The sequence below is a fragment of the Lepus europaeus genome, chromosome 14 (genome assembly GCF_033115175.1).
Source record: "Lepus europaeus isolate LE1 chromosome 14, mLepTim1.pri, whole genome shotgun sequence".
NCBI lineage: Eukaryota > Metazoa > Chordata > Mammalia > Lagomorpha > Leporidae > Lepus > Lepus europaeus.
Window position 1 is genome coordinate 43027917 of NC_084840.1, and position 26999 is coordinate 43054915.

General features: G+C 46.1%; 1 protein-coding gene across 1 annotated transcript in view; it reads right to left on the reverse strand.

Annotated features, from left to right (window-relative positions):
- Window positions 1-20654, reverse strand: part of ST8SIA6 (ST8 alpha-N-acetyl-neuraminide alpha-2,8-sialyltransferase 6) — a 150372-nt gene extending 129718 nt beyond the window's left edge. The window contains exons 1-2 of the mRNA XM_062211356.1: window positions 20554-20654; window positions 19969-20067 (exon numbers count right to left, since the gene is read on the reverse strand). Of these exons, the coding sequence (XP_062067340.1) occupies window positions 19969-20067; window positions 20554-20654 (200 nt within the window). The remainder of the gene's footprint in view (window positions 1-19968; window positions 20068-20553) is intronic.
- Between the last annotated feature and the right edge of the window lie 6345 nt (window positions 20655-26999).

Here is a 26999-nt window from a genome sequence, read left to right on the forward strand (position 1 = left end):
GGGAAGGCGATGTCAAGACATAAGGAGGCTGGTGCTGTGGCTCACTAGGCTAATCCTCTGCCTGCAGCGCCGGCACACTGGGTTCTAGTCCCAGTAGGGGCGCTGGATTCTGTCCAGATTGCTCCTCTTCCTGTCCAGCTCTCTGCTGTGGCCCGGGAGTTCAGTGGAGGATGGCCCAAGTGCTTGGACCCCGCACCCCATGGGAGACCAGGAGAAGCACCTGGCTCCTGTGTTTGGATCTGCGCAGTGTGCCACTGGAGCGGCCATTGGGGGGGAGGGGGGGGGGGGAGGTGAACCAATGGAAAAAGGAAGACCTTTCTCTCTCTCTCTCTCTCTCTCTCACTGTCCACTCTGCCTGTCAAAAAAAAAAAAAAAAAAAAAAGACATAAGGAGATGCCTACAAGACCAGGAGGCAGGCCTGGAGCAGACCCTGTCTTCCCTGTCTCCACAAAGAACCAATCCTGCCCACACTTTGCTTCTACCCTTCCAGCCTTCAGGGCTTTCAGAAAATCAACTGTGCTGTTGGGGCCGCCCAGCCAGAAGCATTTTGTTGCAGCCGCCTGAGCAAGCAAATGCTCACCACTGCACGGTCCCCACCCTGCTCAGGCTCCTCTCCACCCCACTCCCCAGTTCCATGCAATCACCCAGACTCAGGGATTCACCCCTCACAGGCCCTGAAACTCCCTCCATTGCCAGCATGTTGGCTTCAACCCAAAGCCAGCCTACTTGCTGGCCTTATGACTTCTGCCTTTCAATTCGACCTCCATGTGGAGGTGGCAGGTGGAAGAAGGTTGTGGGTGCTCACAATAGACTCCACCAGATCAGAAAAAGATTCTGGGCCCATGGCATCAAGCCACGTGCTCAAGTACCACAGGTTCTCCACCTGTGGTGTCCCAGCGGACCAGGACTGAGCACCTGGGACCCAAGCCTGCAGCTCTCCTAATACTTTAACGGCAGGTATGGCCACCCCAGCTAGACATCAGCCCTGCCTCACAGGAGCCTGAGTCATCTCTGCAAACCACAGGCTCCTCCTGCCAATCCTCCAGAGAATCCTCCCATAGTTCCCACGACCTGTGAGATGAAGCCCTTTTGTCTTCTCGCCTCTGTCTACTTTTCCAGGCTCATGCCCACTGCTCTTCAACTGACAACCGAGGGTCCAGCCATCCAAAAAGGTTTTTGACTTCAGAAACCCTCCTTGTTTTCACAGCCCCAAGCCTCATCACACGGGATGAACGTCTACCTCCCTCTTTGCCTGCTTGTTGAACTTCAACGCATGTCTCAAGACTCAACGCGGGCACCCTGACCTGTCCGGTTTCACCTGGGCTGCCCCCTCTGCAGGCTTGAACATGTTTTGATGATGGTGCTCACACTGGGTGGTCACTCCAGGTGCTGCCTGTCACTCTCCAGACAGGACACTCCCCGAGAGCGGGGACACACACTTCATCAGGACTATGTCCCCAGGTGCTGCCACTCGGGCTGGCCAGAGCAGGGCCACCAACAATCGCTGCAGGGTAGATGATTGATGTGCTTTGCCACAAACACTGCTGAGTTTAACTCAGCAACTGTCTGCCTAAGGAAAGAAGGGTGTGTTTACCCAAATAAGATGAGGTCCCATCTGCATAGCCACTGTCCTGGTAGCCAGGCACTGAGGGAAGAGCCCAGGTGTCCTGCAGCATAAGTGTCCACTGAATCGATGAACAAAGTCATTAATAACCTCTGTGTGCTGCTGTCAGTGCTGTGCTGAGACGAATGTGTTCAAAAGGAACGAAAATCACCTTGTCGAGTGAGTCAGGGTAGAACTGTTGGGTTACAAACTCGCTCTTTTCTTAGACGACTTGCTCTTAATGAAAGTTACAATGAATGAGGCAGATGTGTGTGTTCCCTGGCGCTTCCTGAAAGCACAGTACAATCCCACACATGGGGCCCACGCACACTGGGAATAAAGGGCGACTCTGTGCCTGCCACACACGGACAAACACGAGTTAAATGAAGCCGGGGAGAGAGACACTGTCCGAGCTGGTTAACTCCGACTTGGGCAGATAATGAGTTCTCAGTGCGCCTTCTCTGGCTTGGGTTGCGGCTTCACCTGTAACATGCTAGGGCCGTGGTCTGGAGGCGGCCACCGGAAGACTCAATTCAGCCTTGAGGGCTAGCACCTACGCAGGCTGGGGGGATCGCCCCCATTGGACTCAGCGAGCACCCTGCGCTGAAGAAGACACTCCAGGGGGTTCTTTCCAAAAGTAGGCTGGAGCATGGATGATGCCCAGGGGGGCGGGGTCCCTGGACAGCCCCCTCTGCTCATGGATTTTTCTGTGGTCCATGTTCCTGCTGCTTCTCATGTCACCATTTGAAGGGATTCCAAGATCGCTGGGATGGTCGCCAGCCTCCCAAGAGGATATGTAGCTCCCCTGTCAGCTCCATCACCCCCACATCTCCTCAAGGCGCTCTGTCCCCAGAAGCCTAAGCCACTACTAAGCACTCACCGCCTTCCTCCCACCAAGGTCCCCTAAATGCACAGAGAGTTCACCCTGTATTTCCCATAGGATGCTCTGAGCCTCACCCCTATTTCTCCTCTTGGAGCCAAAGGGCGTGAGTAGCATAGCCCAAAGTCAAGAACCCTATCAGCCAAGTGGACTGGGACAAGCAGCCAGCCCCTCAGAAGCTCGGTTTCCCTTTCTGTGAAATGGAAACATTGATAGTGCTGCATGATAACACTGTAGTAGAACTAAATGAAATCAGACATTCAAAGCTGCTAGAACCTGGCACAATGGGAAAAGCTCAATAATTGCTCATCCTGCTGGATTCTACTGAGCATGCGTATGCGCCCTACACATCACAGGCAACCATGGGCGACTCTTCCTTGCCTTATGTAAAGAGCATTTCAGACCTGCCTTGAACCGCTTAGCGAAAAGGGCCAGGGGAACATAGGAAATCCGAATGCTAATGGAGAACTTTGCACATCTGTCTGTGTCTCACCTCAGGATATCACTGATAATTATGTAGATAATCAAAGGGAACTTTTAAAAAATTTGGTGATGTTTAAAAATGCTTAAACCCTCTCCATATCTCAATAATACTACCTTTCTTCCATACATCAGCTTCCAAGATTTTAAACCTACCACATATCTACTTACACTAATGTGAAGCTTATGCATGCCCACACTGACCAAAACCACAGGCAAAAACGTGTGTATTTTATCACAAAATGTCCTACAGGTAGTAAGTTTAAGCGCACTATTAAATGCTATTTACCAACTTTATATAGTTATGCAACCAACACCACAGCCCAGTTTGAAAGCATTTCCATTACCTCAGACATGTCCCTGGTAGCCATCTGTAGTCATTCCCAGTCCAAACCCTGAACCTCAAACAATGACTGATCTGCTTCTTATTTCCATGTCCTATTATTTTGGGCCTGGCTTCTTTCACTTAGCATGCTTTTGAGGCTCATCTGTTTGTAGATGTTTCAGTATGCATCAGTCTTTCATTCTTTTTTATCACTGAGTAGTTTTTCATGAATTGATATGCAACATTGTATTTATCCATTCCCCAGCTGATGGGCATTCAGACTGTTTCCATTGTTTCCCTATTATGAATAATACTGATGCAAGTGTTCACATACAAGACATTCACATGGGCACAGGTTTTTACTTATCCTGGGGAGTTACCTGGAAGTGGAACTTATAGCTTAAATAACAAGTATGTAGGGCTGGCACTGTGGCATAGCAAGTTAAAGCTGACGCCTGCAGCACTGGCATCCCACATGGGTGCCGGTTGGAGTCATGGCTGCTCCACTTCTGATCCAGCTCTCTGCTGTGGCCTGGGAAAGCAGTACATGGCCAAGTCCTTGGGCCCCTGCACCCGTATGGGAGACCACAAAGAAGCTCCTGGCTTTGGCTTCAGATCAGCTCAGCTCCAGCCGCTGCAGCCATTTGGGGAGTGAACCAGCAGATGGAAGCTCTCTCTCTCTCTCTCTCTCTCTCTCTCTCTCGTTTCTGCCTCTGCCCCTCTGTAGCTCTGCCTTTCAAATAAATAAATAAATATTTTCTAAAAATGACAAGTATGTGTTTAATTTTTCAAAAAACTGCCAAACTTCGGAAGTGGTTGTGTCTTTGGACCTCCACTGCAGCCTCTCTCCCAATGTGTCTGTCGCCTCTCACACAATCCTAAAAGGCTCATTCCATCCAAACTCCAATGTGTCGGCGTGAACCATGTGTGAAGCACAGCTGTCACCATGTGGCACCGAGGCCCATCCCCGATGGGAAATGGTTCATTTGAACCTGAGGAGCACCAAAGTATCTTCACAGCAGTTCCTGCAAAGCGTGGGAACACAAGTGTAGGTATTTCTAATTCTATAACACAAACTCAACTTGTTAGAACTCTGTATGGATCTTCCAAGCAGGAAAGAAAGATCTTAAAATAGTCCAACTGCCCTCACTCTTAAATAGGACGCTGGCTCTGGCTGCACTTCATTACAGCTATTGAATTGGGGGATTACTACAGGATTCGGATGACAATTCCCATGGCTTTCAGAATAATAAGAAATAATTTCACAAATCCTGGAGCAAAGGGATACTGACTTTCAGCCACCTTTTAAATTAATTATTTCTCAAGTGGAAACCTTTGCCTCAAGGTCTTAAAGCTTCCATAAATTCACACGGAGTTTACAAAATTATTGTGCACTGGCTATATGCTGTAATTGAGAACTTCTTATGGACAGCACACCCTCCCACTGCAGTACTTCCTTGCCTATGTGAGTGTTAAACCTTTCTGTGATCATACCAAATGACTTTTGTCGTGAGCTTCAGCATTACAACCTAACCTTGGGAGACAGCCTCTCCGTGCCATGGTGGAGTCGCTAAAAAAGCCACCATAGAAGGTGTGAAGCAGAATCCTGAGTTTTGATTTGTATGTCCCTATTAACAAATGATGATAAACATTTTTCTTTATTTTTTTAAAGACTTACTGATTTATTTGAAAGGCAGAGTTATAGAGAGGAAGAGAGAAAAACAGAGAGAGAGAGAGAGAGGTCTTCCATTCGCTGGTTCATTCCCCCAGATGGCTGCAATGGCCAGAGTTGTACTGATCCGAAGCCAGGAGCCAGGAGCTTCTTCCAGGTCTCCAACACAGGTGCAGAGGCCCAAGGACTTGGGTCATCTTCTACTGCTTTCCTAGGCCACAGCAGAGAGCTCGATGGGAAGTGGAGCAGCCGGGTCTCAAACCGGTGCCCAAATGGGATGTTGGCAATGCAGGCAGTGGCTCTACCTGCTACGCCACAGCACTGGCCCTGCTGAACATTTTTCCATGTGCATATAAGCCATATGTGTATCTTCTTTGGCGAAGTGCCTATTCAACTTTTTAAACTGGGTTGCCTTTTTGTCATTGACTTGTAACAGTTCTTCATACATGTTGGATACAAGTATCTTATCAGATATATAATCTATAAATATTTTCTTCTAGCCTATGGCTTGTCTTTTTATATTCTTAATTGTATATGTTGAAGCACAACAGTGTTTAATTTTGATAAAATAAAATCAGTTTTTCTTTTTTCTTTTTAAGATTTTATTTATTTATTTGAGAGGTACAGTTACAGACAGTGAGAAGGAAATACAGAGAGAGAGGTCTTCAATCCACTGGTTCACTCCCCAAATGGCCACAGTGGCCTGAGCTGGGCAGATCTGAAGCCAGGAGCTAGGAGCTTCTTCTGGGTCTCCCACGTGGGTGCAGGGCCATTGGGCTTGGGCCATCTTCTACTGCTTTCCCAGGACATAGCAGAGAGCTGGATCAGAAGAGCAGCAGCTGCGACACAAACCAGCACCCATATGGGATGCTGGCACTGCAGGTGGAGGATTAACCTACTGCACCACAGTGCCGGCCCCAGTTTTGTTTTATTTTGTTTTTTAAACTCCCTGGAAGGGTTTTCAGGTAGCAGGGCTGAGTGTGTGTGTGTGTGTGTGTGTCCTCCTCTGGGAATTATTTGGATTTATCTTCCTTTTATTTTTTTATTTGAAAGAGTTACACAGTGAGAGGCAGAGAGAAAGAGAGAGATAGAGAGAGAGAGAGAGAGAGAGAGGTCTTCCATCTGCTGGTTCACTCCCCAACTGGCCACAACAGCTGGAGCTATGCCGATCTGAAGCCAGGAGCCAGGAGCTTCTTCCGGGTCTCCAACATGGGTGCAGGAACCCAAGGCCTTGGGCCATCATCCACTGATTTCCCAGGCCAAAGCAGAGAGCTGGGTTGGAAGTGGAGCAGCTGGGTCTCGAACCGGTGCCCATATGGAATGCCAGTGCTTCAGGCCAGGGCATTAACCCGCTATGCCACAGTGCCAGCCCCAGCCAAGTTTTTTTAATTGATATTGCATTTGATGTTATAGCTAAGAATTCTATCTGATCCAAGTCATAAAAGTTTTGTTTCCTTTCAGAAGTTTTATGGTTTTAGTTCTTCATTCTGTAATCTATGTTGAGATAATATTTTGTATATGGTGTGAGGTCAGAGCAGAAAGAAACATACTGCTATGATTGGACTGTGTTCCCCAAATTCTTGTGTTAGAAACTTGACCCCCTAATACAACAGCATTGGGTGGTGGGGCCTAAATTGTGTCAGGAGGGCAGAGCCCTTAAGAATGGTTCAATGGCATTACTGCGGGAGAGAGCAGGTTTTTCCAAGGGTAGGTTGTTTTAAAATCAATTCTCTCCTTGGTGCTCTCTCTTTCACATGCACTGGCTTGGTCTCCTACTTTTCAGCCATGGAATAATGTAATAGAAGAACACTAGCCTGAGGCCAGATTCTAGAGTTTCCCAGACTCTAGAATCATGAACCCAATAAACCTGTTTTTTATACATAGCCATATCTGTGAAATTCTGTTATATAGTAGCAGAAAATGGACTAAGACACTTATGCCTTTGCATGTGGAGATCCAATCATTCCGGCACTATTTGTTGAAAAAACTATCCTCACTCCACCATCTGGAAGTACCACCTCTCCATTTGCTAATTAATTTAATTAAGTTTCATTTGAAAGACTCTGTCACACTCAATAAAATCACATTTATTAAAAACGTTTCTGAAACTTCCACCTTGGAAATTATCCCCACACAGCAGCTCTACTTTGATTTTTATTGTTTTCATAGTAGAGATGATAAGACAATCTTTTAAATGTGTTACTTCTCATTCTCACAAAAACAAATTCTCAAGGAAATTAGAGAAAATCTTACCCACTGCTCAAAAACCAAGGTTATTCAGGTTCTTTGGCTTTCTGTAAGAAACCAGCCTATGATTTGCATACATGAGTAATAATTTACCATAAAATCAATTGTTGGAGACCTCCTAGCTTAGCATCTGTCATTTTTGTTTAAAAGGACCTTCCCACAGCAGTCCAGCATAACCTTGAATGACACTGAATTTTTCCTTTGGAAATGCATTTTTTAAATCGTTGTTTATCTAAAGCTACATTTCTATAAAAAGTTTCCACTGATCTTTGGTTTTTCAAAGTGTTCAAAAACCCACAGAAGCAAGGATGCTAACACTGACTGAAAAGATACATAATCATTAATCCCTAAATTTTTTATTAAAAAAATTCTAAGCACAAATATCATGAGACTTTATCTCTGCTTATTCAAATTCCTTAAGTGCATCTGTTCTCCCTTTCAGAAATGATCACAGATAGGAGTTTTCAACCCCACAGGTTTAATTCATCCTCTTCCAAGTAGAATATTTTGTTTTCTTTGCTCACACACAAGCACACAACTGTTAGCCCGGGTTTGATCATCACTGCTGTTTTACCATGGAGTGCTCCCTATGTGTCTGTCTCACAATGCAACACGGTGGAGTAACACCCTACTACCAAAATCTAACCAAGGCCAAGGCCAGACGACCCAAATACCCAACATCTGATCTGTGGATTACAGGATGGTACTTCAAAGAGTCTGAGAAAAAAATGGAATTAAAAGATAAGCTTAGTTGGGTGCAAAATAAATTTCTGACATCCAATTGCATAGTTTTTTTCATAATAGGCATTTATGTGAACTTTCTGAAGATACTACTGTAGGGAGGATACAGTGATGAAACAGACAAGACATGGACCTCACAAAATGGTAGACTACTGCATGAATGATATTCCCCAGACATAGAAGCCAGAATTACTTTGGTATCCCCAAAGCAAAAATGGAATGACATGAATTTCCAAGTCAAAGACAGAAAAATATGTCCAAATATGTCCAGATAGCAAAGCTAGAGGTCTGTGCTGTGCCACAGAGGGGAAAGCCACCATCTGCAATGCTGGCATCCCACATGGGAGTAGGCTGCAGTCCCAGCTGCTCCACTTCTAATCCAGCTCCCTTCTAATGCTCCTGGGAAAGCAGTACAAGATGGCCCAAGTCCTTGGGCCCCTGCTACCCTTGTAGGAGATCTGGAAGAAGCTCCTGGCTCCTGGCTTCGGCCTGGCCCAGCACCAGCTATTGCAGTCAGCTGGAGAGTGAACCAGTGGCTGGAAGTTGTCTCTCCATCTGTCTCTTCCTCTCTTTCTGTAACTCTTAACATTTCAAGTAAATAAATGAATATTAATTAAAAAAATAAAACCTGCATGTCTTCCAGCCATTCCAACTAAGCAACCAGTCAGATGCTTTAATTATTTGCAAAATTAATAATCTCTTTACAACCTCAATTTTTTGCAATGCTACAATTTAAAAACTGTGATAGAGAATCTCACTGTATGAGCAATTTGCAATAACTACCAACATGAGAACAAGATAATGGGAATGATTTTACAAAAAGTGCAAAAGCACAGGTTGTGCCCTACAAAATTATCTTTAGACATAATTGTGCCCATGGATAGGAATGTTCTCAAGCACTACTGACTGATTACAGCATGTACAAATCATTCAAATTCCTTGATGAAAAAAAATGTATTTTTTAAATCTAAAAGTGTAGAAAAGACAGACTTTACGGCCCTGGATACGCCGACTTCCTGTGTCTCCACATAAATATTATGAAAATAACCATCTGTGGCAAGAGTACAGAAAACAAGGCAGCAGGAAACAGGAGCACTTTGCTCAACTTGACCCAAAGCATCAGTGGCTCTTTAAAGGGTTTCTCCTTCTGCCCCCAGAATGAGCACTTGTTGAACCCTTGCACCTGCAAGCCACAGAGCTGCTGAAGACCAGGAACTCCAAACCCAGCACCTCTGCGCCTGGCAGAAGAGGAGACACATTCATTTCCTTTTCTGCTGTTCATATCCCACCTGCTGTGCCCAAGCCTCCCATCTTATTACTTCTGCTGCCCGAAACCATTTGTGCTGCTCTCTCCCAGCCCCCAGAAGATCGCCTTCACCCCTCGGCCAACCAATGGAGGCTTCTCTTCTTTTAAATCCATCCTGGTGCCTGCTGGCCTGAGGAAAATGTCTATTAAGAGGATGGTGAAGCCCTACCACAGCCAGACAACACCAAGGCAGCTTGATTTAAGTTGAGACGTAACCACGGTCGCTTTGACGTGCATGGTGCGAACAGCGCTGCCTGCCCCATGTTGCCTCTCAGTTCATAAAAAACAACACCCCAGACTCTTTGTGAAGGGAAATGAGCTCACTGAGTGCGACAGAAAAGAAGATTTTCCCTTCCAGCAAGCGCTGGAAAGAGGCAGGCTGTACATACACCATTTCTGTGTGAACTCCTGCCCTCCTCACCCGCCTCCCCACAAAGCAAAGGGAAGAGAGAGACATTTCTTGGTGTCCCTTGGGCTCTCCCTGGCTCTGCTGTCCACCTGGCAATGCATTCATGGACACCTGGGAGTGACCCCCACACACACCGATACAGCTGCCCCAACAGCAGTCCCAGTCCAGGACCGCCATCAAGGTGACGCAGGGGCCAGCACTGAGAGCTGCCAGCCGGGGGAGCCACTTTCCAATGGAGACAGCAAGGAGGAAAGTGACAGTGGAGCAGGACCAGGGGCCATCCCTCCTGAGCTTTGCAATGAAGACAGAGAATAAGGAGGCGGAGAAAGCATGTCAAGCATCATTTCAAAGTTTTCCAGAAACCAGACTCGGGGCAACTGTCAAGCGTTTCAAATTTCAAAACTCAGGGCACAGATTAGCACCACTATTTCTAAAAGCAAGTGGAAAAGTTTGAACTGCCCTTGGAAGGTAAATCCAACGGCCTTCATCTTTTAGGGGGTGGGATGGAGAGGAGAGGAGAAGGGAGGGGAAACCTCCCCGTTCTAGAGTTCTCCAAGCTCAAGCTCACATTCACGTTGAATTTTCTGAAGCCTGCAGTTAGATGAGAACATATACGCCAAAAACTGTCCAATAAAACACTGTACCAACTTTCAGGATAAGAGAGTAGACAGTCAACAGGGCCTGGTTTCCCCTCCTCCAGACTATTTATATTCGTACCAATGTACACAAGTCTACACAAAATGACAAGCACACAGTGCTATGGCAACACATCCGCTGTGGCAGCAATGTGTGCCAGGGAGGAAATACTATTTGCAGGAGTGGTTAGGGAACCACGTAGAGGACGGACCGGCAGCTAATGTGAACCTTCACCTCAGAAACAGAGCAGGGTCAGGGAGGAAAAACTAGAGAGCTTCTGATTCTCCTCCCACTGCTTTTCCTGGGAATTGAGAGCCTGCCTCCAGGAGAAAATCAGGTAGCGTCTCCCACACAGGAAAACACCCGCTTGCATTCTGTGGCAGGAGGGTCCTTTGCATGCTGGCAGAGCAGGTGCTCAGTCATTGCTCCGTTTCTGCATCCTCCTGAGATTATAGCTCGATTTCATACCCAGTATGCAGTACAATAGAGACGGAAGGCAGGGAGCAGGAAGGAGACCTGATCGGTGGGCACAGCCTCAGACACAGGGGGTAGTGGACACCGGGAGTGCCCGGTGAGCCCAGGCCACTCGGTTTTATGTGGCTTCTGCCCCGCATTATTGCTGGCAGCAGCTGAAGTCCAAAAAGAAGTGAGCTTACTGATGGGCAGGAGAGCGACAGTCTTCGGGGCTGGTCTCTAAAACATATTAGTAGTTTCTATGTTGTGTGTATTTTTAAAGGTTTGTCTATTCCTTTATATGAAAGGCAGACTGATAGAGAAAGAGAGAGAGAGAGGGAGTAAGGGAGAGAGGCTGATTTTCCATCTGCTGGTTCACTCCCCAAATGCTCACAAAAGCCAGGGCCGAGCCATGCTGAAGTCAAGAGCCAGGAACTGCATCCAGGTCTCCTACAGGGGTGGTGGGGGTCCAAGCACTTGAGTCACCACATGCTGCTTCCCAGGCTCATTAGCAGGAAGCAGGATCTGAAGCGGAAAAGCCAAGACTCGAACCAGTACTCCGATATGGAATGTTGGTATCCCAGGCAGCGGCTCAACCCGCAGCACCACCATGCAAGCGCCCTATATTGTATGTACTGTGCCACAAGTGCTCCGTGGCTCAGGCTCTCATCTGGCATATGCTCTACCAAGGGGAATGTTTCCGCCCTGGGAGTGGGTGCAAGGGGTCCTCAGGCCTCCACTCTGATGAGCACCAAGCCAGTGATAGGAGTCGTCATTTGCGGATACATAAATTCAAAATGAAAAACCCAAACTCATAAAACTTATGGAAATATTCTATAATGTGAGAAAAGAGTATTGTAGAGAAAAATCATACCATTGAAAAATATTTACAAGAAATAGCAGAAATCTCTAAAACGCTTTTGCTTCATGTTTTCAATAATGTACAAGAAAAACATGAAAGAAGAAATGGAATGTGAGAATTAAAAGTTACTTCAACGCTTTCTGAGATGCAAATTGATATGATAAGGTACAGGTTGGAAGTAGAAAGAACAAACGTGTACTTGATTTACTGTTTTAGATAAGGCAAAACAGGGAAGTGATGTTATCAAAAAATAATTCAGCAATGCATAGGACAAATTTGAGAAGCCATCCCACAGGGCAGAGGAAAAGGACAAAGAAAACTGAATTCTGGAAGAGAAATGACGTTACTTACATGGGGAGTGGGTGGTGGGGAGGCGAGATTGACAGCTATGTAGCAGAAAATGAAAATCCACCTCAACAAATACAGCCAGAATGTGTGGAATACATAAAAGAATCGAAGAAATAATACAATCTTTTTTCTGAATTTAAAAATAACTGGACTGGATATTAAAAAAGTTTACAGGGGTGGGCATCTGCCATAGTAACTGTGACACCACTTGGGTTGCCCACATGCCATACTGGAGTGCCTGGGTTTGAGTCCCGGCTCAGCTCCCAATTCCCACTTCCTGCTGATACACACTCTGGGAGGCAGCAGGTAACAAGTAGTTGTGTCCCTACCATCCATGCGGGAAATGCAGACCGAGCTCCCAGATCCTGGCTATGAACTAGTCTAGACCAGGTCCTTCTGGACATCTGGGGAGTGAACCAAATGATAGAGCACGCTCTGTGTGTGTGTGTATGTGTGTGTGTGTCTGTCTATCTCTCAAATATATTTAAAAAAAAAAAAACTTACAGACAAAATTAATCAAGAGAACACTGTGTAGACATAGCACCATGAGTTTTTAAAATGTTAAATATAAATTGTCAGGATCCAAAAAAAATAATGAAATGGATTACTTTTAAAAAAAAATATGTAAAATTGTCTTTGTTTCTTTTCCAGGGCCCTAAATGCTTAAAAATAGAAGAACAGTGTCTACAGAAGTTTAAAGAACAAAATTTAAAAAAAAAAAAGTGAAGCTGTGATCCAACAATTCAGTACTCAAGCATGAAAAGTGAGAATTGGTCATCAAATATCTGAAGTTTCAGAAAGCCTGTCATCTATATTCCAAGGTTAAAATATGAGAAGACTTAAGCCAAGTGAACAAGATGGAAATAAGAAATGGGGAGAGGATCATTTAAATGACAAATTTTAAGAACTGAAAAGAGAATCTATACAGTATTTCTAAATTTTAAACCAACACTTGATTGCAATTAAAAAGTACTTTTCAATGGAGAAAGTATATAATAAAATAATAGTAACAATAAAAGCTCACCCTTTTGCCACACTCCAGAAGAAGTTATTGACTGATTAACGTTCAAATTAAATATTTTTAAAAGAGGGGAGTAATATCCACTCTCAAGATACCCATTCAAAAGCAGACTTGATAAAGAAAACAGAAAATGGAAGGGGCAAAATCATCTACAGATTAATTAAGCACAAACACATTTAAATATTAATTTAACTATAAATCCACCAAAATGTATGCTAGGTGCAATTTAGACTTTTGATATTTATAGACCTCTTGTAAGTCAAAAGGAAAATAGAATATTTTGATGGAAAAAGGTGCAATGGTATGAAAAGCCAATTTGGAAAATTAAAAATATAAATGGCCAACAAATATCTTCTTGAGGATGAAATTAGAAAATAATTTCATGGGGGGCCAACACTGGGCCATAGCACTGACATCCCAAATGGGCACTGGTGAATCCCAGCTGCTATGCTTCCAATCCAGCTCCCTGCTAATGTACCCAGGAAGGCATCGGAGGATGGCACAAGTCCTTGGGCTCCTGCAGCCACCTGAGAAACCCAGATGAAGCTCCTGGCCACTGGCTTCATCCTGGTCCAGCCGGGGCCATTGCAGCCATTTGGGGAGTGAACCAGCAGAAGGAAGATCTCTCTCTCTCTCTGGGTATGTATCTCTCCCTCTCTCTCTACAGTTCTTTCACATAAATAAATAAATAAATCTTTTTTCAAGTTTTTTTGTAAATTCTAATGCACAGAGGCTGGTGCTACAGCACAGTAGGCTAAGCCTCTGCCTACAGGGCCGGCATCTCATATGGGCATCAGTTTGAGTCCCGGATGCTCCTCTTCTGATCCAGCTCTCTGCTATGGTCCGGGAAAGCAGCGGAAGATGGTCCAAGTCCTTGAGCCCCTGCACCGACATGAGAAACCCAGAAGAAGCTCCTGGCTCCTGGCTTCGGATCAGCTCAGCTCTGACCATTGTGGCATTTGGGGAGTGAACCAGCAGATGGAAGACCTTTCCCTCTGTCTCTCCCCCTCTCTGACTGTACCTCCATCTCTCAAATAACAAATAAAACCTAAAAAAAATTGTAATGTATAATATAAAAAATAGTTTGAGTCAATTATTACTTTCAGAGACTGCTAAAAGAGGTATAAATTGGAACAACTATTATAATAAATTACTGGACAAGTCAGAGCAATGCATTAAAATTTCATTTATTCTTTGATGCAGCTGCTACACTTCTAGGAATTTATCTAAATAATGAGAAATGCATTTAAGGATCTAAAGTCATTCCTATTATAGTTTAACTCAAAATCAAAAGTAAGAAAGAACCCAAGTGTACAAAAGGAAAGAAAAATTATAATACATGAGTACATTCAAATGCCATGTTCTAAAAATTATGTGCAGAGAATACTAATGGCATGGAGAGAAGTACAGATATTATTTTTTTAAAAAAAAGTGTTGGGGCTGGCACTGTGGTGTAGCAGATAAAGCTGTCTCCTGCAGTGCTGGCATCCCAAATGGGTACCAGTTCCAGACCTGGTTGTGCCACTTCCAATCTAGCTCTCTGCTATGGCTTGGGAAAGCAGTACAAGATGGCCAAGTCCTTGGGCCCTTGCATCCACATGGGAGACCCAGAAGAAGCTCCTTGCTTCAGATCAGCGCAGCTCCAGCCGTTGCGGCCATCTGAGAAGTGAACCAGCAGGTGGAAGACCTCTTTCTCTCTGTCTCTCCTTCTCTCTCTGTGTAACTCTTTCAAATAAAATTAATAAATCTTTTTTAAAAAATTAAATAAAATAAAAAGTGTTACTGACATCAAAATACTTGTAATAAAATTACTAGGTATACACATATGAAATACTGAAAAGGTAACAAAATGGTATCTTTAGGGTGTTGACATGACAAGTGATTTTCATTTTCTTTGTGTTCATCTAAAAACATACAATAAAAACCTCTGCAAAGGCACTCTCTCCCACCATGTGAACTGGGACATAATGCAATGGATGTCAGCTCTCTGCCCAGCCAATTCCCAAACAGGGAAAAGTCCAAGTCCTTCTGCAGGGAGAAAGGATGACTGGAAGTGGAGGGAAATGCTGTTATGGCAAACGGGAGGCCAACCTGTCTATAAAAATGGAGATCTGTCTATAAAAACAAATTCACAGTGCAAATCATCACAATCAGCCAATTAAACAGGCACCAACTAACCCAGACACTCAAAGAACAGCTGCTGTCATCCCAGAAGGTCCAGCCAGCCACAGCTGATAAGCCCGAAGCAGGACCACAGTGTTTAAGTCAAATGAGTGGCTGTCATTCCAGGGTGCCCACCCACAGCCAGCAGATAGTTCCCATGAAGAGACCCTAGAATGCCAGATCAGCTGGCTTCGCAGACCTGTATTGGCCATCTCATCAACTTCACAGTAATCCAGCCCCTCACTTCTAACCACTGAATATCTGAATATCTGGCAACTCAGTTGTAACACTATTCCAGTATTTTATTAGATTTCTTTCATAATAAAAAATGAAATTAATATTATTTTAATAAACAGTAAATTAAAAGAAAACAGCCCAATCACTTGGAAATGTAAAAGTAATCTAAATAGCTTCAAATAAAAAATTTTAATTTAAATGTAATTATAAAAAATTAGAATCTTTTTTAAAAATCCGAACACCTTGTATAAAAATTCAACAAGTCCAAAGCTGCATTCAGAAGAAAATTCATAGTATTAAATACTTTTATTACAGAGGAAAACAACATAAATTAATCAAGTATTCATTTAAAGACATTAAGTGGGGAAAAGGAGTATTTTAAAATACAAACTTGGTAACCAGTGGAGTAACTATGCTTCTCTTAAGGGGGACAAATGCCTCATCATCTAATTAGTGACACACATGAATGGATGAATGAGATCCCCACTGTCCCTACCTACTATGACGGGGGGGGGGGGGAGGGTATACAAACTAAAGCAAAGAAAACTGAACCTGGAAATACATCGGAATCGAGAGGTAAATCCAAGAGTTGATTGTCTGAAAAACAAGCAAACCAATTACAGACTTTGACAAAGCTTACTGGAAACAGAAAGAATCCATCGTAATAGGGTCATATGTTGAAAATGATTAGCATATTTTCCCTGTTTGACTTCTGAGACACGACCCTCCCCCCGTCCTGTGAAACACCCTTTGTGTGAGGGTGCAGAGATTAAGACTTTTCACTGAAAGAATGAGAAGAGAAAGGATACAGTAATATTCCAATTAGGCAAGCAAAGCAGAATTTGCTGCAGCCACAAGAGATTTTCCAAACTCCTCTTACTCTCCTGCTAACACATGAATCGCCTTACCTGGAAGACACAGCCCCTCAGTTTAACAAGGCCCTTTTCTCTGGTTTCCCCAATTTACCACTAATGCTATGCTTGCTTCAGATCTAGAGGTCTGAATCAGGGCAAAGAAAAGTGAAACAGGGAATGCTGCACCTCTCCGGCGCTGAGAAGAGTGGGAGGAGAGAACAAGGAGGGAGGGAGATTGGGCACAGAAGGAGAAAGGTGAGAGTAACAATAGTGGCAGAGAGGACTCTCTCCTCCTCCTCCAATTAGGATTCCGGAAACATGTCACCTCTTAGGCTGTCCCACAACTTGAAATCAACCGTCAGTGGGGTCACATCTATTCAGCAGGGCAAGTAGAGGGAGGCCCTGATATATTTAGTTCCCTGAACCAAGTGTGGCTCGGGTATGTTTCAATGAAGGCCAGCTAAGGGTGGCTGGGAGCTAGTTACCCAAAGCTAAGTGAGACAGTAGCGCAGCAAATGTTGCAGAGTGACAACCCAGTAGATCTTTATCAGATCCCTGAGAGGGAACATCAGTGGGAGCTCAGGTGAGGCCAAGAGAGCCGGGTGTGCCAGCAGGTGCAGTACCTCAGGTAAGGGAACGAACCACAAGCTGCATATCTCCTGACTGGCCGTCAGAGGGGTGCAGCGACATGAGAAGGGAAAAGGGCTAAAATCAACCCGGCCATCAGAAGAGCTCCAGGATACCAAGGTCACGAATCCCCCCTGGTAACTCCACCACTGCATCATTGCAGCCTCTCCCCCTCACGCCTGTGGCTGTCATCTCACAGTGGGAAGATATGATGTCCCGGAAGAGAATAAATGGAGTCACAAAGCGTGGCTCCCATCGTCACATCAAAGCACAGGCACAGGCCACGTTCCAAAACAGCCTAAAGACAACGAGTGTGCAAGTAAGGATTCCCATAGCCAGGCTTTCATTGCTGGCTCCACATTCTGTTTATCAATGTGACTTTGGGAAATTTACTTAGTCTCCCTGTGCCTCATTCCCTCCTCTCTCAAATGAGAATAATATTCTTTAAGGAGTGAATGAGTTTCTAAGTGTAAGGAGCTTAGATCATGCCAGGCCCCTAAGAGTAGTTCCTTAAGTGTTGATTCCTTAGCAGCGTCATCACCAAGAGTGAGGGGTTCACTGAGACGGATCAGATCAGCTAGAGAAAAATTTAGAAACTACAATTTCTGCCCACAAGAAAGTAATATGGTGAATTAAAAATGTTATCCATGTTAGACAAAGGATCAAAGTCATAGAGTATTAAGAAGATACTGTGTTTGTAAAAAACCTCTGTCTTTCCATCTCTGCTATAATTAGTAATCCAATGGTAGTTTTTTCACTTTATGTTGCTATATGGGCAAAATGTTGAAATCTTTACCTAATATATACTAAACTGATCTTCTGTATATAAAGAGAATTGAAAATGAATCTATACATGAATGGAAGGGGAAAGGGAGCGGGAGGGGGGAGGGTTGCGGGCGGGAGGGAGGTTATGGGAGGGGGGAAACCATTGTAACCCATAGGCTATACTTTGGAAATTTATATTCATTAAATAAAAGTTTAATAAAAAAAAAAAAACAAAACAAAAAAAAACCTCTGTCTTTCCATCTCTTTTTCAGATTCATTTCAAGAGGATTTTTTTTTTTTACCAAATACAGTAGTACGGTATGATTAAAAAAAATAAAAATAAAATGGACCACATTCAGAAAATAATGTAAATTACTTATGTTAGCTCAAGAAGAATGCCAAGTAGAAAAGAAATATAATAGGGGCAGTACTGTGGCATAGCAGGTAAAGCCCCAACCTGCAGTGCTGGCATCCCATATGGGCACTGGTTTGAGTTCCGGCTGCTCCTCTTCCAATCCAGCTCTCTGCTATGGTCTGGGAAAGCAGTAGATGGCTCAAGACCTTGTGCCCCTACACCCATGTGGGGGACCCAGAAGAAGCTCCTGGCTCCTAGCTTCAGATCAACCCAGCTCTGGCCACTGGGGTCATTTGGGAAGTGAACCAGCAGATGGAAGATCCCCTTCTCTCTCTCTCTCTTTCTGCCTCTGCCTCTCTGTAACTCTTTCAAACAAATAAATAAATCTTAAAAAAAAAAAAAAGAAAAGAAAAAGTATGCCAAAAGAAACTGAAAGATCCATTTTAAAAACTGTCTCAAAAAAGACCTACAGTCAGATCATTTAATGAGAACACTCTTTCAAACTTTCCCAAAAGGGAAACCCCAAGCTGTGTAACAGCAGCAAGATGTAGGAAAAACTAAAATATTCCCCAGTTTAAGGAAAAAGCTAGACTACCTACAACCCAACATGAAACAAAACTCAAGGCCAATATTTTTCTCAAAAGCCTTTGCTACTCCAGGATTTCTCAGTGCCTCTAATAAACTGAAATTCCAGTGAGGAGCTTGTGGCAGGCGAGGGACTCTTCCAGGCACTTCCAGGCCCTCCCTAAGCCATGCCAGCGTCATGGGAGGAAGCCTCCAGCCACATGGTCACATTGAGGTAGATCTGACAGCCAACCATGTACAGAAGTTTGCAAAGGGAAAAAGGGATTGGCAGGAGACAAAAACAGGAAGGGAGACTGTATATTAGAACTGCAATAATAAGAGCAACACGGAGGCCCAAAGCAGGCATTCTGCTGGTGCAAACAGCTTAATTCAACCCTTGGTAATGCGACTTACAACGTAAAACGTGCAGATTCTTTGACTTAATACCCCAACTTCTATCAGTCTGTCTTGGGCAATTACTTTGAAATGGATACAGATTTATGTACCAGGACACGTTTGATAGAATTATTGATAGCAAACAAAACAAAACCAAGGAACAACCTCAACATCTAGAAATGGAATCAGTTACACAGATCATGGCACACTCATAGGATGAATTATGCACCAACCAAAAGCAATGCTTTGGGAAGAAAGCGGAAATAACATACACAGGTCTTTGTTAAGCGGAAACAGGTGAAAAACAAGCTATAAAATACAGTCTCGACTAGATTTTTTTTAAATGTATCTATTATCCAAGACGACTGCAAGGATATAGACCTGAACCAACCTGAATATGGTCTCTGGCTGTGGGACTGTGAGTTTTCATACTGATGATTAGAAAATAGTCATTATTACCTTTTGTTTATGTTTCCTTCCTGTTTATAGAACTTTCTGCACTAAGCTGGATCACTTTTGTAATCAGAAAAAGATACAAAACCCAAATCATTACTGCCCATGAATAACTATTCATAGGAATGCTCAAGAAAATGTTTAACTCCCCGCTCACTAAGGACAAAACACTGAGAGCACACAGAAGAATTCCAATCCTCTGAAGCTGAATTATAACACTGGTGCACTTTACAGCGTACAAAACAAAAAGCAAACCAGCCAAATCCCTCAACAGAGACAGCCTGGGAGGCCGCTCTCCCGGGTTTTCAACGCACCACTGCGGAGAAAACACTCCGCGCCCATTTTTTAAGTGCAGCTGCTGTAGCTCCCCTGGTTCCAACAAGATCCACATCGGGGAACAGGTTTCACACGGCTGAAGGAAGGCGAAGAGTTCTGCCCTCAGCCACCCACACCCACACTCACACTCGCTCAAAGGAGTCCAGCCTGGCAGACCACTCAAGCGTGTCCTGCAGGGGCAGCCGCGCCCCCAGCCCGGCCCGCGACCCCGGGACTCCTGCCCGGCGCCCAGTACCTGTTGGTCGTGCTCGGCACGGGGATTGCCCGGTTCCTGAGGGTGCGCAGCGCCGCGAAGGTGCCGTGGGTGGCCTCCCTGCTCTCCTCCATCAACAGCCTGCACAACCAGGGAGAAAACTAAGTTGTTACACCCCGCGGGGAGCCACGGGCTGGCGGGCTGGGCGCCGCGCTGGGAGCCTGGCTGGGGCACCCTCGCGCTTCGGGCTCCGGGACAGGTGCCCGACCCCGCGGTTACACATCCTCGGGGTGGGCAGGAAGGGAAAGCCAGAATCACAAGGCAGATCGCAGGCACCCGACGGGGAGGTCCCGCTCCGCAGCTCCCTCGCCCGCAGCGACGCACCCCGTGGCCCTCGCATCCCTGGTCGGTTCCTCTCGGGCCCCCGCCGGTCACTGCCCAGTGCCAGGGTCCTGTCTCTGCGACTCCACACTCCCACCCCCAGGCCCCCAGTGGCCGTCGGCTTCTCCCCGAAGTCTGCGTGCGCCTCGAGAGAGTCGCTGCGCTGCGGAGCTCAGGGCGCACCGCGGGGCGCACCGGCACCGCGGGGTGAGCGGCACTCGCCGGCTGGCCGCCCGCGAGGGTTACCTGGAGCTGGCAGGAGCGTCGGCCGGGCACCAGAGCAGGCGCAGCAGCAGCAGCAGCAGCAGGCTGGCGAGCAGAGCGAGCGGCGCGCCCCCCGGCCGCATCCTGAGCCACGGGCGCCGCTGCCGCCGCCGCTGCCGCCGGGGCGAAGCGCAGCCGGGGCGGCCCCGACTCGCCGCTCCCGCCGCCGCCGCCGCCGCCACCGCGGCCGCAGCCACGCACACCCCCAGTGTTTAGGGGCGACGACTGCGCGCGGCGCGGCGCGGCCCGCACGCCCGAGGGGCGCCCGTAGCCTGGCAGGCACGGTCTTGGCGACGAGCGGGGAAGCGGCGTCCCGGCTGACTGTCGCCTCGCCCCCGGCCCCTGCCCGGCGAGCGCGGCGCGCGGCTGCCGGATGACAATTGGCCGGGCTCGCCGCCTGTCCTCCCGGAGGCGCTCGGAGCCGCTGCGGGCTCTGGTCGCCGCCGCCGCCGCCGCCGCCGCTGCCGCCGCCTCCGCTGCTACCGCCGCGCGGGGTCACCTGAAGGTTGGGGCGCGGGAGCGCAACCCGGTGCTGATTGGGCTCCAACTTTTCGGCGCCCTCACCTTTAGCGGGGCGCTCGCGTGCCTCCGCGGAAGCTCGGCGAAGGTGCTCACTCGCCCCACCACCCGGGCCACGTCGCCGGGCGGGAGAGCCAGGGCCGGGAGCAGGAGGAGCAAGGAGCTTCGGAAACTTTGGAAACTCCTAAGCCGCTCGACCCGGCCCTCCCGCGCACCGAGGCTGCTGGAGGACTTGGCGTGCGGAGGCTCCGGGAACCGAGTGGGAACAGATTGGGAGCGACAGAGCATCGATACCGGGACCGGGATGTCATTCACGATGGGCACACGACCACCTGCAGGCCAACGCCTGCCCCTGCCTGGTGCTGTGAATCGTTTTTATGGGAACATCTCTCTGCCCCATTACTGGGGATTAACGGCGGCTACCAGACCCGAGGCTGCTTTTGCATGACAAGGGCAGAATCGAGGTAGGCTGACAGGGATCCTGGAGCCCACAATAGGACACATCCAAGAAAAAAGAAAAAAAAGTGTGCGCCTGGCTGTGGCGGGAGCCAGGGGCCCTTAGCCTGCGGCTAGCACGAGGCTCTGAGCTCCTCCCTACCCAACCGGAACCGAATTTGGAAGGGGAACGCACAAAAGTTTGAGCCAATCACAGGCAGCCAAATCACCACAGCCATACTCAAATGAGCGGCCCCCTAGCTGTAGACAACCAGGTGATACCAATACTTCGCCTTTATGGTCCGCCTGTGGTCAGCTGGCCAGAGCTCCCCGGACCTCCTGCCGGTGCTGCGTGTTGCCTGATGTGTAAATCATTCGTTGCTCAAATAAACTCTGTTAAGTTTAATTTGTCTAAAATACTTTTTGTTTTATTTATTTACTTATTTATTTTTGAAGGCAGAGCAGAGAGATCTTTCATCCACTGGTTCACTCCCCAAATGCCCTCAACATCCAGAGCTGTGTCAGGCCCAAGCCAAGAGCTGGGAATTCAATTTGAATCTCCCATATGGGTAGCAGGAATGGAAGTGCTGGAACCATCACCCACTGCCTCCCAGGTGGACATTAGCAGGAAGCTGGATGGGGATCCAAGTAAGGACTTGACCCCAGAGACACTCGGCTATGGGATGTGGATGCTATGCCACAACACACAACCCTAAATTTTGTCCTCTTATCACCGCTGTGGGGTGAATATTGTGGTCCCTCCAAAATTGACGTCTGAACCCCTAATCCCTGATGGGATGGTATTGAGGAGGAGGATCAGGAGGCTGGAGCCCACATCCCGGGATGAGTAGTGCCCTTATAAGAGACAGGAGGCCCATGCGCTTTCTTGTATTTTCTGAGTCTGTATTCTAAGCTACCTCAAGTCCTCCCTGGAACAGGCATATACATATGTTGTCCCCACTAAATGAGGAGAAGGTGAAAGTATCCCAGAGAAGGTGTGGTTACGCCAAGGACTCTATGTGGAACTAAATATGGTATCTGTATTGTTTTTATTTTCTTCCTTTAGAGTTTATGAACATATTCATAAGAAGTTTAAGGGGAGAAATCTGACTTACTATTTTTGAGGTTTCCAAGTATAGTCTCTTAGGAATTAAGTCTGTTAAATATGTCTTCATTGTTTGTAGTCGTGTTTCATAGCTTACCACAAAACACTTAACTTCAACCTATAAATTATAAAGTAGCAATTAGATTCTAGCGTGATTTAAAGAGATCAGTCATATATGTTTGAATCTGTGGATCTGACATGTAAATTATGTGTTGTACATTTACTAGACTTAGAAGTATTACATGATTATTGATAAACCTCCTGCTACTGGTCCTGATTAGTTTGAATTTTGGAATGTTCTGGAGGCCAGCCAGTGGGGCTGGGAGTCTGTGGGCCCCTGCAGACATAGGTAGAACATCCTTCACAGGCAAACTGTCAGCTGTGGCTGGAAAGCCTGTCTCCAGGCCAACTGGCATCTCCCCCACTAACAGCTTCTTGTGCTGCATGTGTGACCTGGCAGCCTTAAATCACACCTTCAGGGTGGGTGCAATCTTTCACTCAGAATTGGTAGGGGAAAGGGCTGAGCCCCTGGGGAGAGTCAGACTGGTTCCAGGAGAGCCAGGCTATCTTGTGTGACCTTATAGCCTTAAATCACACCTTCAGGGTGGCTACAATCTTTCACCCAGAGCTAGCAGAGGAGGGGGCTGAGCCCCTAAGGAGACAGTCTCCAGGAGACCCCCCCATCTCCTTGAGCCCCAAGCCAATCAACATACCTATCTGAAACCCCCATTCATGGGAGCCCCTACAGAATGACCCAATGAAAAAAACAGTAATGCCTTAAAAACCTGGGACACTTCCTCAAAGCCAGTGTCCCGCTCTGCCACTCGGCCTGATCTCCTCTCTGACCAGATGCTTTCTCTATCGCTTTCCAATCAAATAAAAGTTTCTGTCTCAACTCATAGAATGGCAGATGTCCTAAACAGCACTCTGGCCTCAGAATCAGCCCTTAAGGCATTCGGATCTGGCTGAAAAGCCCATGAGAGTATTTCAGGCATGGAAAGCCGAGACACTGTGGCCAAAAAAAAAAAAAAAAAAAGAAATGACCTAAATGAAAGATCTCTGCGACTGAGATCCCAGTGGAAAGAACAGGTCATCAAAGTAGGAGGTACTGAAGGGAGGAGAGAACTTCCACTTTGACTATGACCTTGTCTAAATATGATCAGAGTCGGCAAACTCAAAAGGCCTCCATAGCCTTGGCAACTCATGACAAGAGCCTAGGGTGATTACTGACGCCATAAACAAGAGTGTCTGTTAAGTCAACAACAGGAGTCACTGTGCACTTACTCCTCATGTAGGATCTCTGTCCTTAATGTGCTGTACATTGTGATTTAATGCTATAACTAGTACTCAAACAGTATGTTTCACTTTGTGTTTCTGTGTGGGTGCAAACTGTTGAAAGCTTTACTTAATATATGCTAAATTGATCTTCTGTATATAAAGAGAATTGAAAATGAACCTTGATGTGAAAGGAAGGGGAGAGGAAGTGGGAGAGGGGAGGGTTGCGGGTGGGAGGGAAGTTATGGGGGGGGAGGAAGCCATTGTAATCCATAAGCTGTACTTTGGAAATTTATATTCATTAAATAAAAGTTAAAAAAAAAAGTTTCTGCCTCTTTGCAAATTGTTTCCCAGCTTTTTATTTCTATACTAAGCTGAGGAAAAGAACCCAGAAGACTCACTCTGGCAACCGCCCTCCCCTCCATGACCAGCAACAGTTCTGTCATAAAATATAATTTTAAACTATTTTGTACATTTAATTATGATACCATGTTGTATACATCTATATTAAAGAATATTGTAAGTAAAAAATAATAGAAAGTTTGCTCTCTTTCTCTCCTCCTCCTTCTCCTGCCCCTCCTCCTCCTCCTCATCTCTCCTCTTCTCTAATTGCGAGGATGCAGGATAAGGGCTGCTCTATGCCAACCAGGAAGACAAACCTCAATACATTTCTATTGCAGCCACCCAGTCAATGAAGTTTTGGGTTGTGGCAGCCAGAACTAAGACACAGACTGCTGGTCTAGATCATGCTGGTTAGTATCTCACTTGCAGTGACTAGTTTCTCACTTATTGTGGGGAGAGTGATTCAATACAATGATATATGTGACATAGTCTGGCTCTCCAATAATTTTTTTTTAAGATTTATTTATTTATTTGAAAGGCAGAGTTACACAGAGAGAGGAGATGCGGGGGGCGGGGGAGTATTTCATCCGCTGGTTCACTCCCCAATTGGCCACAATGGCTGGAGCTGTGCCGATCCAAAGCCAGGAGCTTCTTTTGGATCTTCCCACACAGGTGCAGGAGCCCAAGGGCTTGGACCATCTTCTACTGCTTTCCCAGGCCACAGCAGAAAGCTGGATTGGAAGAGGAGCAGCCGGGATTAGAACCAGTGCCCATATGGGATGCTGGCGCTGCAGGCCAGGGTATTAACCTGCTGCTCCACAGCGCCGGCCCCTCCAATGATTTATTTAGAAGTGGGCTTCAGCCAGCGCCATGGCTTAACAGGCTAATCCTCCGCCTTGCGGCGCCAGCACACCGGGTTCTAGTCCCGGTCGGGGCGCCGGATTCTATCCCGGTTGCCCCTCTTCCAGGCCAGCTCTCTGCTATGGCCCGGGAAGGCAGTGGAGGATGGCCCAAGTGCTTGGGCCCTGCACCCGCATGGGAGACCAGGAGAAGCACCTGGCTCCTGGCTTGGATCAGCACGATGCGCCGTCTGCAGCGGCCATTGGAGGGTGAACCAATGGCAAAAAGGAAGACCTTTCTCTCTGTCTCTCTCTCTCACTATCCACTCTGCCTGTCAAAATAAAAAAGAAGTGGGCTTCAGTTATTTCAGCCCTCAGCCATCCTGCCCACACAGTGCCCGTGGCCCAAGTCCTTCCAACCCCAGCAGCCTCCCTAAGTTTAACCCCTGACTTTGAACCCTTGAGGAACATCAGTAAAGCATAAACCACATAGTGGTGATATGGGGATTTCCTTGATGATATGGGGATTTCCTTAGACAACTCACTCCACTCTTGCATAGATTTGAGATTTCTCCAGAAGCAACTCTTGGACTCCGCCACTTTGAAAGCACCTTCATAAAAGTACTTTCAAAAGGGTTTAAGCTTTGAAAAGGCATTAATGAGTTAACTTTCCCAAGTAACCAAAATACTTATATTTCAATGGGAGGCTCCTAGAGCCAAGGTGAGAGCCTTTTGGAAACCAAGTAGTCCGGACAGCCAACTAAGCGATTGTGCCCCATGGTCAGCAACATGTACCAAGCAGAGAAACACAAGGCTGCTAGTCTCTTGCAGTGCATTCTACCCATTTGGTTGAAAACAAACCAGAGCTTTACACATATTGATCAATAAAGCACTCAGACTCATGCTACTCTTAAAGAGAAAGAAGGGTAAATAAATAAAAATAATATGGCTGGAAATATCATTTTCTTCTATAGCTCATCATTATAGTTAAAATATATGCTAATCAAGAAAGAAAAAGTTGCTACTTTTGTGCACAGCTGATTTTTAGAGATTCAGTTGCTCATCAGAATATGATATAATGGGGCTCATATAGGGCTCAAAAATAGAGTAGACGAGTTCTACATATCTGAAACTTTTAAGTCCTCCTAAATAAGATATAAGACAATTTTCTTGAAAATGGAAGCGTTGTTTGGATTTGAAGGATCTTCTGAATTTTATGTCCCTCAATGCAAAAGAACTGTGCAGACAACTCATGCTGAAGATGGGTTTCAGGAAAAGAAAAGGACATTATTGTATCAGCCAGGAAACTGCAATTTCACCTAATTTACTAAAGTTTAATATTTCAGCACAGCTGGGCTCAAGGCAACAGCAGAAGAGTTGGCCTTGCACTAGGTTCCCTGAACACCCTTGCTGCAAATGAAGTTACTTTTTATCAAGCCAGTGGCTATCAGCAGGGGACTCACAAAAGCCCATTTTAATTGGAAAACCAAGTGTAAATTTGCATTGGGAATTCTGAGCTGAGTGTTAAATTTTCACAGTAAGGAACTTTACCATAAGCTTTGTAATGTAAGACTCAGACAGTAAGATATGAATTACCTTGCCTATCCTTAAGATTTAAGGAACCTGAGAAAAACATGATTTCTTAAAGATGATCAGCTAAAGCTCCAGGAACCAGAAACTGCATTTGACAACTTATCAGTGGCAGGTTGACCAGCAACCCCAAACATTCATGCCAGGTAGTAACTGAATATATTGCTGAGACCAGAACTGAATCAGGAACCCAGTCTGACGTGCGAAAGCCGCCTCCAAGCCAGAGTACGAGTCTAGGCCACTCACCTAGTCCACGTAGTATTGCTTCTCATTAGACCCATGCTACTCTTTATTCTGTGTGATGAATGCCTTCATTTCCATGA